At 46.8% G+C, this 14,246-nt stretch overlaps 1 protein-coding gene across 1 annotated transcript in view; it reads right to left on the bottom strand.

Moving 5' to 3' along the window:
- LOC118792166 (disheveled-associated activator of morphogenesis 1-like) overlaps window positions 1-14,246 on the bottom strand; it is a 73,378-nt gene that overhangs the window by 31,330 nt on the left and 27,802 nt on the right. The window contains exon 2 of the mRNA XM_036549913.1: window positions 3,507-3,745. Coding sequence (XP_036405806.1) covers window positions 3,507-3,689 — 183 coding nt within the window. The 5' untranslated portion in view covers window positions 3,690-3,745. The remainder of the gene's footprint in view (window positions 1-3,506; window positions 3,746-14,246) is intronic.

Genomic DNA, 14,246 nt, shown 5'->3' with positions numbered 1-14,246 from the left:
GCTGCAGAAAGAGCAAAAATGATCGGCATCTACACTGGGGCCTTTGGCGATTGCCCACACCAGCTGTGACGGGCCAAGACGGCATGCAGACCGGGGCCCATTCCGCCTGGACGTGTGATCCCAGCCAGTGATCCCCACCAGTGGTGGTTAAGATCTTGAACTCAGGTTGTTGCAGGTTCGATTCCCACAAGGGTCACTACATCAAAAAATGCCCTCCTTTGTAGGTCATTCTAAAGACCCTGGGTTTCCCCTAATCTATCAAATAAAGAAAAATTAGCTAAGACTTGTGATGACAATGTGACACTCACACATGGTGTGAAATGCCATTGCGGACCACAGACAGGGAGGTAAGCTCAGAATGAAGAGAGAGGTTCAGAGTCATTGACCACAGTAGTCCAATTCATGCTACTGCCTTACAATAACGTAACATTATGCAGTTTATTATGGTGATAGATTCCAATGTGTTATGGTAATAGAACCATCTGCATAACAGCAATAAAACACTGTATGTTGTGGTAACAGAAGCAAGTGGCCCTGTAAACAAACACTGTGTGTTACAGGAATGGCACCCTGTACATTACAGTAACAGGACTCTGGGACCCCATGTATTATGGTAATTGAACCCTACAGGTTACAGTGCCATGGCTCTGTTGATTACAGTAATAGAATCCAGGTTATAGTAATGGAGCCCTGTGTATTACAGTAAAGGACCCCATGTTTTAGGGCAGCTGAAGGCTTCTCAGTCCATGACCTCATCAGAAAGGCCTCTAGACATCAGCTCCAGCACTGTTTGGTATACAAAATCCTTCTGCTAATGAGCAGCCATAATAACGCTTCTACATCATCCTGAAGTTAGGGTTCTGCGCAGCTCCTCAGTAAAATTCCTCAGTAAAAACCCTACCCATCCATAACCCCCAACAAGACCCTACTGGGCTGAAAAACATGGATGCTTTGAGCAGAAAAAAAAAATCACAGATACACGTTGTTACATGGCTCTCAAGCTTACCTCCGTAGAGCTTCATGTGGATATCTCTTAAATCCAAAAACCGCTCTTCATTTTCCAATGACCAAACAACCAATAAGGGATAACACTGTGAAGGGCATAGGCCTCTAACTCAGAGTCTTTGCTGTGCTATGATGTCAAAGAAAATAATTATGTACACGCCTGAAGCACCACAAGCCTCTGAGGAGCCACTGTGAAAGTAGGGAAAGCAACTTACGTTTCTCAGGGACGCACACACATACAAAAGGACAATAAAATGCGTGATTCGGAGCACTACAAAAACAGTCTTTTTCTGAACAACAACAAACTTAACTAGGGGGCGGACTTTAACTACCAAATGTCAGTCATGTCCCTTATTACCCAATAAGAACACAGGGAAACAGGGGAAGGGGAAAACATATCTCTGCACTGAGCTTGGCCTTTTTAACAAAAGGCTGTATTGGTGTCACTGGAGGGGAGCAGTGAAGCAGAGAGGACCATGGGAGCACAGACAGCCATCCCAAATGGGTGACCTAGCTCCACTTCAAACAAGAGCTGCCTTACATGTGTCTCGCTCCAAGCCTGGATGCGTGAACACCAGTGAAGGAAAAAAAACAAAAAAAACTGGTGACTCTGTTTAATACCAGCTTCCTTAGCTCTCATTCCGATGCAATTTCTACACGGCATCTGTAATTCTTTCAATGACCACAAGGCCAGTGTAGATCGCGATAAAGGCTGAGTCATACTTGAGGACCGTACAGAAGACAGCCAGGATCAAAGCCCGTGCGCCATCAAAACCAGACCGACAAGGCACATACTTTCTGCTTGAATTAGCAAGTCGGAAGAACACATCTGAAATCTGAAAATCTGGACAACAACAACAATTCTGGAATGCATGGCCATACACAGAGGCCCACCGACATCTTCAAGCTGCAAGCTAGTGTTTCTGGACAGAACTCCTCTTCATATGTTTATGTCCTTCACCAAACACCTGCAAGTTTTTGTGCATCACTTTAATTATTTTTACCATTTCATAACAGCAAAAAGCACAGAGTATATTTATATACAAATAAATAAAAGCCAAATTGCCATCTCCTGTTCTGTGAATCTGCTTAGCGTAGGAATGACAAAGATGTTGCTGTCCCCAACTCCCACAAACACTAAATCCAATAAGACTGAGCTGAGCTTTATTAAATAGACTTTAGAGGAGTTCCTCTCCTGTAAAATGCAGAGAGGGTTGGGGGGGGGGGACTAGCTTCTGGAGTTGTCCCAGCCAGGTTTTTTTGAGCATCTCTGTGCCCCCCTGTAAGAGGCCATGCAAAAACAAAACACGAGGCCCCATTCCCATTCACCATTACACTCTCTAAGCCATCCCCACCACTCTAAGGCCCCCGCTCTCTGCTCAGTTTAAGCCTGGGGCTCAACAGTGCCAACAGGGTGTCGCGCAGACCCTTCTTAATGCACGTCCACAGACAGAGAAGGGAGGCCGGACCCTAAACAACCAATTAGCACAGGGACAAGGGTGAACGAGGCCCTCACAATGGGTCTATTGATGTGCAAAGTGTACAAGCTTCATTTGCTTAGCCTCCCAGAGGGCTGATGGGTTTGGCCTGTGGGGAAATATAGGGGGGGGGGGGCGTTGTTTATGGCCCAGCCTGCTGTGCAATCAAGTACACAGCAGCAGCCCCACTTGGCAGCACATCAACCCTGTGTTCATCCCGAAGATGCCTTGTGATAACTGCTCTTATGGTGATCACAGACACGCATGGGGCTCACTGAGGCTGGGCCCCCATTGCAAGCTGTTACATACAGTTACAGTACATGAGACACAACCAGCCACCTCTGCTTTAAATGCATACATCTATCATGGGACCTGGACTGCTTAATTGAGGCCGTTAGCTAGTTAGAACATGGAACAGCTAATGTGACATCAGAGGCCACTCATCTGATAAGCATGAATGCCCCTACAGTTTGAAAAAGGATAGCAGAGGCAGAGGACAGCAGTCTAAAGCAAGTGGACACAGAGACTGAGGTGATTCAGTAGCTTCTGGTTTTTGCTCCAACCGAGCTTGAGGTAACATGACCGAATCACAATACTGAATTAATGTAGGAGATTCAATCTGAACAGTCAAACACAGAGTACCTCAGGTACATGGTCACCTGCACTAATTTAGCGGAATAGTTCATTCAAGCACATTATAAACATTAATACTACTAGCACTAGAAGTAGCAGTCATACATTTGCTTGACAAACAGCATGATGTACACCTAGCTAAACTTCTATGCTTCATAGATTAAATGGATTTATACAGTTTACTGGACAGGCAGAGGGAGCAGGAGAGGGGTCTGGGAACCGATCTCACAACCATCTAGTTAGGAGCCAGTTTCAGTGACTGGTACATGACATTCACACCACGCAGGCCTCTGCCATTGTGATGACTAATACACCTAGTCAAAAATGAGGCGGAGAAGCCCCCCTGGGGAACTGGCACGGCAAACCCCCCACCCCACCCCCCGTACACACCACCAGCTCGGAGAACATGGCGTCCAGTTCGTCGGCGCTGGGCATGGGCAGGCCGGGCTCCATGCTCTGCAGCGCCACGTCGCTGTCCTGCCGCAGGCGGTAGGTGATCTCCGGGTGGTCATTGCTCTGGAAGCAGCAGAAGAAGAGGGAGACGCTCCGCCCACCACGCTTTCGGGGGGGCATGGCAGCTGCTGCGGGGGCGTGGCCTGGGGTCCTCTCCTCACGTCCGCTGTAGCTACCTGCAGGACCACAGAAAGGGAGAGAGAGGCTATGACACTGGACCGGAATGTTGCTGGATCAAATCCCAGTTAGGGTACTGTAAAATCAGCTTCCTTGGCTGTTGCACCTTTGGGTGAGGTGTGTTAAGCATGCATCATGCAGACATAATATGTAATATGATAACACTTGGGATGCTTGTCAGTTTCAGTCGGCTTTGTTCATTGTTCCTTGTACATGTTTTCTACGTATTCACAGCTGCTGTTGTAACACCAGCCAGCTTGTCACGCAAATCAAGCATTTTTTGAATTTGTTGCAACATGTAGAGAGAGAGAGAGAGAGAGAGAGAGAGAGCGGGTGAGAGGAAAAATGAGAGAGAGAAACAAGGACAGAGAAAGGTACAGAGTGAGAGAAAGAGACAGAAAGAGGGAGAGACAGAGAGGGAGAGAGGGAGACAAAGAGGAGGAAGAGACAGAGAGGGAGAGACAGGCAGAGCGAGAGAGAGAGCGAAAGGGAAAATGAGAGTGAGAGAAACAAGGACAAAGAGAGGCACAGAGAGAGGAAAAAAAAAACAGAAAGACACAGAGAGAGAGATGGAGGGACATACAGGGAGGGAGGGAGAGAGAGACAGACAGGGAGAGATGCAGACATGGGGCCCAGGCCAGGTGTGCTGCCATTTGGACAGACTGTATAATCCCGCAGTGCCACAGACAGGAGAACTGGGTCAGAGATGAGATCAGGAGGAACAGCCTGTCCCACCGGTCCGTCACAGGACAAACTGTTGGTTACCGTTAGATTGTTCAATCGTTAGATTGATGAACACAATTACATCCAGTATCAATGCAATAAGGAGTGATTTCAGAGACGCCACACGATAATAGAACTTAAATATACTTAAAGACTGCTGGGTAATGAACTCAGGCTGTGCTAGAGCAGCAGAAACAGAGGCTTACAGCACAAAGTAGCATAATGCTAAATAATATATCTGAATACAAACCAGAAACCTCAATACCTATTCTACAACACCAGCTTTCACAGAATGTTGCTGAGATTTTCAGATATGTGGATTAAGGACAATGGCATAGTTGCCTGTACTGATTCATTTAAAAAGGTTTAACTGCTCTAAAAGGCAGTAGCTTGTGTGAGATCTAGAGAATCCACCATTTGAATACCTCAGTCACCATAGTTTTAAAGGCCCTGATTCTATCCTGAATACACAATCAATTCTAAAATGTTAAGGCCCCAATTCTGCACCACCACCTCTTGCAGAAGCCACGCCCCTTCTCTGTCGACCAAACACAAAGCACACTAGGCTCATTACCAGCATGGCCCGTGCGTCACCCGAGCTCATGTGTCCCTACGGCTTTGCCCAGTGCGTTTAATATTTGATGAAAGGAAGCTCCCTGGTTACGGCGTGTGATCAAATAACATGGGCAAACACAGCAGCACAGTATCAGCCTGCTACTGCTCAGCTCAACCAAGAGCCGGCTGTATGCTACCCTCAATGGATCAGCCTGGAGTTAAGCCTACAGTCAGGGTGTCACGCTTTAGTTCAGATGGCTCCATGTCACATGCAGGTAGTGTTACGCCAGGAGTTGTCTGTAGGTAGTGGTATGCTAGGGTTTTCCTATGTATAGCTCTGTACCTGCATGACATTTCCATTATGGTGCATTTGCTTACCAAAAGCTCTCATCCAGAGCGCTTATTGCATATCTTACATTTTTAATATGGCATACATTTATACAGCTGGATATAAAGGACCTTGCCCAGGGCTACAACATCAGTGCCTCACCAGGGAATTAAATCCACAACCTGCAGGATATGAGCCCTGCTCATTACCACTCTGCCACACATGTAAAAATGTAACAGAACTAAATTGTAACACATGTAACACAGCACAGTGTAGCTCATTGACTCTGCACAGGCACGGCTACACTAAAAAGCCAGCAGGCCGCCTCTGGAGACAGGCCATCTGTAGTACAGTCGCTGTGACGCCACGCTGAGGGCTGCCAGGACCGGCCCCCGTAAAATATGAATGGGCAGAGCGGCTCAGGTTTCTGCAGCTGCCGCGTACCAGACGCCTGTCCGGCAGCTCGGCACCACGCCGTATCAGACCTGCTACAGACAGACCTGCTGCGATTCCCCAATGGAAAAACCCGAGGAGACGGCAAGACCATCTAGGCTGACTTTTTACGCTTCAATTCGCTTTGATCTGGAAAAATCCCCACACTGCAGCCTCTGCCTGTGCTCTCATCTCTATTAGTGCAGGCCTGAGGTGCGTTCAGAGGAGGCGCCACCTGCATGTCTGAGTAAGCAGTTTCAAGGAGGCTTTTTAGTAACTGATTCAATGAAATGCATTACAGGCTGCATGAAAGGCATTGTGGGTTTTCCCCCCAGACAGACAAAAACAGGGAACATTAGACTAAGTTTCTCTGCAGAAGGTCCTCAGACCATTCTATTGTGTTTAATTGTTTGAGGAGGAAAGTTTAAGATCTCCAGTCATGTATGGTTAGAAATTTCCATGCTCACGTCTTTCTGGGTTATTTAGCCCAGTGAATTCTCAACTAGCTTCCGTCCTGGGCTGTAAAAGTTAATGCGAAATCCTGCAGTCTCCTCTTTTGTGACTGGTTTTGGCAGGTTTCACTGCATCCAGTTTAATGTAGTTTGAGGTGTGCCCAGTTCAAATGGTGCATATGAATGAGGGGAAACTGCTACACCTGTAAGCAGTGAGGATACACACATGCTGAAAGATGAGCACAGGGCAGGGCGATGAGCTGTAAGCAAAGAAAATACTCATAATCCCTCACTCCGAGCAGATCTCTAATGTCCCCTCATACATTAAAAGTACCCATTAAAAGCAGAATAACCATCAGTGCACCCTGGTCATTTTAAACAGCTGAATGAATGGAGGCTCTGCGTTTTCCTTTTGTTCAGGGACCTGTAGGCCTGACAAACACAGAAACACACACAGACACACACAGACACACACACACACAGTGGGCTGTTATCTGTGGCAAACATTACAGCCCAGTGTAAAAAGAAGTGCTGAACTTTGAAGTTCAGTTCTACCTGTCCTTCATCCTCAGATAAAGCAGCAGCTATTTCAGTACCACTGACAGGGTGGAGGAGGGGCTAAGCTGGTTACCCAATCAGTGAACAGAGTCATAAACCATACACACAGAAGGACCTAGTCAGGGTAATCTCATAAACATTGCTGAACCTGGACAGGGTACAGTCATACACATGGCAGGAGCTGGTCAAGGTAGCACACAAGGACCTGGTCAGGGTACAGTCATCCATACAGCGGAACCCCATCAGATCAAGCTCACACACCCGATATTACCTGGTCAGGGTATGGTCACAAAAACAGCTGAACTTGGTCATACATACAGCAGAACCCCATCAGGTCAAGCTCATACACAGGGTATTACTGTGCCATAGTACGGTAATAAGTACAGCAGAATCTGGTCAGGGTACACTCATACACACAGAAGAACCTCATCAGGTCAAGCTCATACACACAGCAGAACTAGTTATAAACACGGCAGAACCTGGTCAGGGTACAGTCATACATACAGCAGAACTGAGTCAGCGTAAACTCATACTCACAGCAGAACCCAGTCACAGGACTGTCCGTTTCAATATCCACACAATGATCAGCACATGCCTGAGCAGAATTATGGAATCACCTCAGCAATGATGACAGTACAATGTACTTTAAATGTATGTTATGCCCCAATGAAGCAATCAAGGTACATATGCACCACATTGTTACCCAATGCACACTGACATTAGTGTTATATTCAGCTCCCTTTAACTTCTGGATGGCTCCGATTGGTTGTTGTCTTTCCAGTGGCATTACGGCTCAGAATGGAGCTGATGCCCATTTTCTATGAATAAAAGATAAGCAAAGGACAGCTTTAAAACAGTCCATCCTGACTTTCTCTCTTGCTTTTGCAAACAGCACATCACTAGAGCGTCATAGTGAGTTAACCAGAAGATGAAATCGCAGTGTCGCTTCGGGCTGCCATCAAACGTCACTGCTGAACCCGACATGGGGGAGGAGGGCACAGACTGGAACCGGAGGTCACGACCCCACAGTGCTGCACGCTAGGTAAACGCTAGGCTGCTTGGCATTCCATTTTTTTTTTTTTTATATATGTGGGAGCGAATCGGAGACTTGACGCTCAAGGAGGGTCTGTAACCCCACCCCCACCCAACAGTCATTTTTGGCGCGGACTGCGGGCTGATTTGACAGCTCATGTGGCAGGAACCGCATCCAACCTCAAACCCCCTCCGACTGTCTGCCGCTGTCTAGGAATTCCCAGCTGCTCCTTCCAGGGCTCGACAAAGACCCCCACCCACTCCCTCAGGTCTCCGCTACCCCAACTTCACCCAAGATTCAACCCCATTTCTGCTTGTGCTGCTGTGCCTCCAAACTACTGCACCCATGTGAACTTGGAACAATCTGAAAAAGAAACCAGATGACCAATGAAATCCTGCAGATGCCAATTCTATGACATTTATGTGCTTGGCAGACACTCACTGTTGAAATTTTCAATTCTGATCCATTCACACAGCTGAGTGCTTTTGTGAAGGCGTATGAACACAGTGTCCCTTAGGGGAATCAAACCCACAACCCTCTGGTTATAAAGCCTGATCCTCTATCTGCACTGTTACTGCCACACAGTTGGAACACTGCTCACACATGCTTTTAACCACAGAAATGGAACCCACACTGAACTGAGGACTTGAGGCATGGTACGTTTAGCGTCCAAGTAAGGGTGGACAGTATAAACGGTATAGAAAGTATACCGGTATGAATTTACCATACGGTATGGATTTTGACTATACCGTGTTGACCGGTAGAGCCCTCACAGATCTAGGTGTAACTTCATCGAAAAGACATGATACTAAGCTTTATTTACATACACAAATCTTTGCTGACCTGACAGCAATTAATCTTTTCTAAAGCATTAAAATATTGTTGTCCAGGACACCGTGAGCCCAGCGGCTGTATAGTGTACATGCACCCATTCTCTCTCGCTCACACACACAAAGCAGTGGCCTTAACCTCACAAAATGTAGCCAACGATGTGACAAAGCCCTTCAAAACCCCTATGTCCCACTATAATGGCCACCCATTAAAAGTCTATCAGTATGTTATTTTCTTTTAATAATAACGTGTTATTTCTCTTTCCATTACTCTTGAATTATGCTATGCATTGTGTGTGCTATCGGTTGGTGATATTGTATAATGAAGATAGATAGGATGTCCTCACAGGGCAAGTGCTAGGGATGAGGGGAAACTAGTGTGCGCATGCAGGTGAACACGGCGTTCAGGCTCATCTAATATCAAACTGTCAGGATTCTTAGCTGCTGGAATAAAAACTTTCCTTGTGGATTATTCTCGGTCGAAAAATGTGGGTGGTTGCAAAAGGATTGCTTTCTTCTCGTTCGTCGGACTGGTGAGATTGCAGGTTGCTCTTTTTTGAACTGTGGCTTCTTGCTCCTTCTTCATCACAAACTTTGACTTTGATTGCAATCTTGATTAACTTTATTAACCTTTAATTGCTGAGTCAGTTTTTACTTTCACTTTGTGGAGCTAGAGATGGAAGTTGCTTGAGAAAAGGTTTTGAATTTTTTTCCTATTTATTACTATTGTAGTTTTTCACAATAAATGCTCTTAATATACCTCGGTACTATGTGAAATATGTCCTAGTAATACAGTTAAGAGTACAGTAATAGCTGCCATGCAGCTGCCATACCAGTGCTTTACCCCTTCAGAAGCATTTATATTGAAATTTTAAGAAAAATGTATATACAGTGACACTGTTGATCGCAGATAGTTCTTTACAAGTTTACAACCACCAACCAGTATTTCTTATTAATGCCAGTTATTATTGGGTACAACTCAGAGCAACTGCACATGTGACCCCAGCAGACCTCCAGGGGACCTCCAGGTGAGCAGATGTCTAGGCTTCAAACCCTCAGGTCAGTTTGATAGCAAAGTGGCATGCCTGATACATATGTAATTACATCCAAAGGAACACTGTCTGATCAGAGATGGCCTGCCATGTCCCTCAAACCCCTGCCATGCCCCCCTTGTCACAGCTGAGCATCCCCCCCTATCCACACAAATGTCCACAGACAGGTAGGGAGGCAAGGCACCAGCCAGTACAGATCACAGCAGGGGAGTGAGTCAAACACCAGCCTGTTAAGATCAATCAAATAAACTTTTAAGCCCACGGTCTCCTTCAGCAACTTGCAGCTGGCTTGGCCTGCTGTCAGGGAAATTCCAAATCCATGCAGGCCGTAGGATCCCTCCACAGTGGCTCAGCATGCAGGACGCAACACAGGACAGCAGTGTGGCACAGTAAGAATTAGGACTGCTAAACCAGAGGTTGCTGGTTCCATTCCCTGGTAGGGCACTGCTGCTGTATCCTTGGGCAGGGTACTTAACCTGAATTGTCTCAGTAAATACCCAGCTGTATAAATGGATAATGTGTAACAAATGTTGGTTAATGTATGCTACTCTGGATAAGAGCCATTCCAATGTAAGGCACGGACCTCAAAATAAAAACACATGCACATGTACATGCGCATGCACACACACGCTCCGTGATCTCCTCCTCTGAAGTTACACTGCTCAGTTACTGATGGATGATTCATGGTACAGATTGATCTAATTTGTAATCTGCAGTCAGACGGCTGAGCCTAGCCGCCAGCTCATCGTTTCTCCACCGTTTGCAGCCAACCTTGTCTAACCTTTAGGGCCATAGCTGTGTGGTTTAAACCCTGGGGGTGGCTGGGAGCGCGCTGTGATGTGGTCTGGACCACATTCCGCACTCACGTTCCAGCCCGAGACAAAATAAACAGCACATAAACACATGCGCGTGCTGGCATGCAAGCACACATGCATGAAGGGTCTCTCCCAGCACACGTGCACATACACGCACGCATCTGCACACGCAGACACACACGCACACGCACAGCTCCTCATCCAGCGTGAACCTAAAGCCATGGAAAGAGATGACTTTCCTGTGACCCTGAACAGTACAAATGTTGTTAGCAATTTAGGAGCAGGTAGTGTGACGGAGACTCTGTGTCATGGCAGCTCTCTCGCTCTCTCTCTCTCCCCTCCCCTCCTTCCCTCACTCTTTCCCATCCTCCTTCTACCTTTCTTTCCCTACCCCTTTTGCTCCCTCTTCCCCTCTATTTTCAGCACTTAGCATCTGCCATTATCTCGTAAGAGAGACATTGCTTATTGTGCTTACGATGACAAACGCTTCTAGTATCCTGGCCTGTACCTCCAGCTCACCATCAGCTCAGGACACTGGAACCTGCTCGCTGAGGTGGCTAACCTCTCCAGCCTACCGTGTAAATATTTTGCCCAGTGAGGCCAAGCACGGAAGGTGGCACTGGCACCAAGGGCATGGCTACACCCACAATCAGGGGGGTGTGAAACTATCACGTTCTCGCCTGAGGCTGGACCGGGGCCCATTGCCCGGGGCCACATGAGCTCTGGCAGGCTGCCGAATAGGAGGCAGCCAGGACCGCAGTGCAGGGGAGGGTCAGAGGGTTGGGGATGGGATGTCCCGTGCCTTGCCTTGCCCCCCCCACAAACAGGCCTGGGTCACCGTGTGCTCAAGCTCCATCCACCGCCTATTATGCAAAAGCCTTAAAAAAGCATTCAGTGGGACATTTGGATCTGTCTCAATCGCAGGGATCAAGTCAGATTATGTTTATGAATCATTTAAAGGGTAATGCAGACCTGTCTGCCAAACACTCAGACACACAGGCAGACTGAACACAGCAGGCAAGGATATTGACCCTGGTGCCTGGCAAAAAGGCCAGGAGCTGCAGTTACACAATTGCAATACCAATTACTCAGCCCTCAAAAAACAACCTTACTACTGCATGCATATGCATGCGTACATGTGTTTGTGTGTTCACAAAGCTATGCAACACAATTGCTCGACCAACTGCTCTACTTTCAAAAAGGTACTTTCTCAGATGAGTAATTGGTAAGAACGCATGCTTCAAGAACGCATGCTTCAAGTGCAGGCAGAGCCTTACAGCTCTCCCGGGTTCAATCCCAGCCCTGCCACCAACCGGTGAGGACCGAGAGCCCATAGTAGCAGAACCACAGTAGCTTCATTCCACCAGGGATATACTGGTGGGTCGGTCAGCCAGGGGTTTGTCCGTCTCATCGCTTATCATCAACCCCTGATGGTCAGTTGGGTGCTCATGGTGTGCGATGTGTAAAGAAGCTTGATGTTTGACATTAGAGGGTTCAGAGGGGGGCACAGGGAAGCCTTCCCAGATTGTTGTTAACTGTTACAGCAATGGGAAGCTTCATGATACAAATGTGCATTCCAAATAAAAATAAAACCATAATAATGCCTTTATGTGAAGTGCATGCCTTTTTAAAATCTCAGTCTAAAAGAATCTTGGCACAGAATACACAAGTGTCTTTGGAGACATCTGCACTCTATACACTTACCGTGTGAGCCAAGAAAAGCCTCCTTATTCAGAAAATAACATGTTCTATGGAGACCCAAGGGCATTCAATTCAACAATACACTTTCCTTAATTGGGCACATAACTGTTAACATCAGAGCCTTTAATGAGGGGCAAATTTCAGGCCAAATGTTCCTCGAAAAGTCAACACGTTGAACAATTTGGCTCTCAACTTCGGTTAAGTGGGTTTAATTCAATGTTTTGTCTAGGTGACCGTGATAAAATGGTATTGCTGTTCTTCTCTCCAGTTCAGGCATGACAGATAAGGCACACACACACACATACACACCAGCACACACACACACACACACACACACACACACCGTCGGTGCTGTAAACTGACTGCTGTGTCTTGAGAAATGACTGTTCTCGTGGTCGAAATGATGGTCCTGCTGTAACCAACAGCAGCCTTGAAGCAGCCAACTCAAGTATTGCCCGCAGCACACAGCAGCTGAACCACTGTCCACTTATGTCTTCAAAAAATATTAAAACAGCAACTGAAGAACTGCATAAATGCATGCTATTATTTTGTATATAGGAGTGATTTTTACAGAATATACTCACGGTGGCTGACTGGAGATGTTTTTGGTAGTGTTTTCTTGCTGTTAAACCAAAATGTGATGTCCCAGAGCACACTGTTCATACATGCGCCTAGATCATACATGTGCGAGGGAGCCCTGATAGTTCTGGAACTTTTGTGAGTATCCTACTTGCCTCGAAATGTTGGGCCTTCCCCCCTCTCTGTTCCTCCTCCTATCAGTATTAGAGGCACTCCAGAGAGTGTAGCACGCATCACAACGACCGTGATCCAATCAAAGGGCCTTTGTGTTTGTGCTCATGATCGTACAAGGTATAGTCGAAGACAGTTGTGAATTTGTGTGTGTGTGTGCGTGTGTGTGTGTGTGTGTGTGTGTGTGAGATTGTGTCTGTGTGGGATCTCTCAGGAAGCTTGGTGTCCAGGCACTCTGACAGAACCCCCCCCCCCCCCCCCCCCCCACACACACACACACACACACACACACACACACACACAGACAGACAGACAGACAGACAGACAGACAGACAGACAGAGACACAGACATACACAGACATACACTGACACACACAATCTCTTTGAAGGGCTGCCATTTCTCAGCTATCTGTGGATGCACTCCCTCCCCATCTTGCCTCTCTACTGCGATATCTGCTCGTGATGAGGGACCCCCAGAAGAAAGGCACTGTGCCTTTCCTTACCACCTCAAAGCACAGGCTGAGGAATCCACACGGCTGTTTAGAATCTAATTATTGATATTGTGATTTATGATTAATGACAATGTTGTTTATCATTGCTGCCACTGTTACAACAGCAGCAATAATAACAAAAAATCTATTATGATAAATATGTTGAAAAGCTGAATGCAGTTATCATTATCGGTGAGGTTAATCATTATTTTTAATTAGAGTTTCTTCAAACGAGTCAAGTATATCCAATGAATTTAGCATGCAGTTGTTTATCATAGTTATCTTTAATCAATGCTCACTGTCACTGTTTAAGCCACAGTAATCTTTTTTAACATCTTAACAACATTTTAACATCTGATGAAGGTGACCGGAGAGTCCTTTGAGAAAGTGATGCGCTCAGATAGGAATCCTAGTGCGAGGTAGGGGATGGGATTATCAGCGCAGTGAGAAAAGATCTGTTTGTACAGATGCATTAGCCTCTGACAACCCTCCCTCCCCAAAATCCCCCTGACCGCCACCCCATCCTCCTCACCCAGACTCGTCCTGCTTGAGGGCCACTCAGTGGCGCTACACATTGGTCAAACCCACAGCCCACTATCCACCTCTCTCCTCTCCTCCCCTCTCCCTCCCTCCCTCCCTCCCTCCCTCTACCTCTCTCCTTTCCTCTACTCTCCTCTCTTCTCCTCCCCTCCCCTCTCCCTCCCTCCCTCTACCTCTCTCCTCCCTCTCCCTGTTGTTTCTGTAATGCACATTAATCAATGTTAAGCTTAAGTCACAACA

Source organism: Megalops cyprinoides, chromosome 17 (assembly GCF_013368585.1).
Source record: "Megalops cyprinoides isolate fMegCyp1 chromosome 17, fMegCyp1.pri, whole genome shotgun sequence".
Lineage (NCBI taxonomy): Eukaryota > Metazoa > Chordata > Actinopteri > Elopiformes > Megalopidae > Megalops > Megalops cyprinoides.
This window is presented reverse-complemented; position numbering and strand designations above follow the sequence as displayed.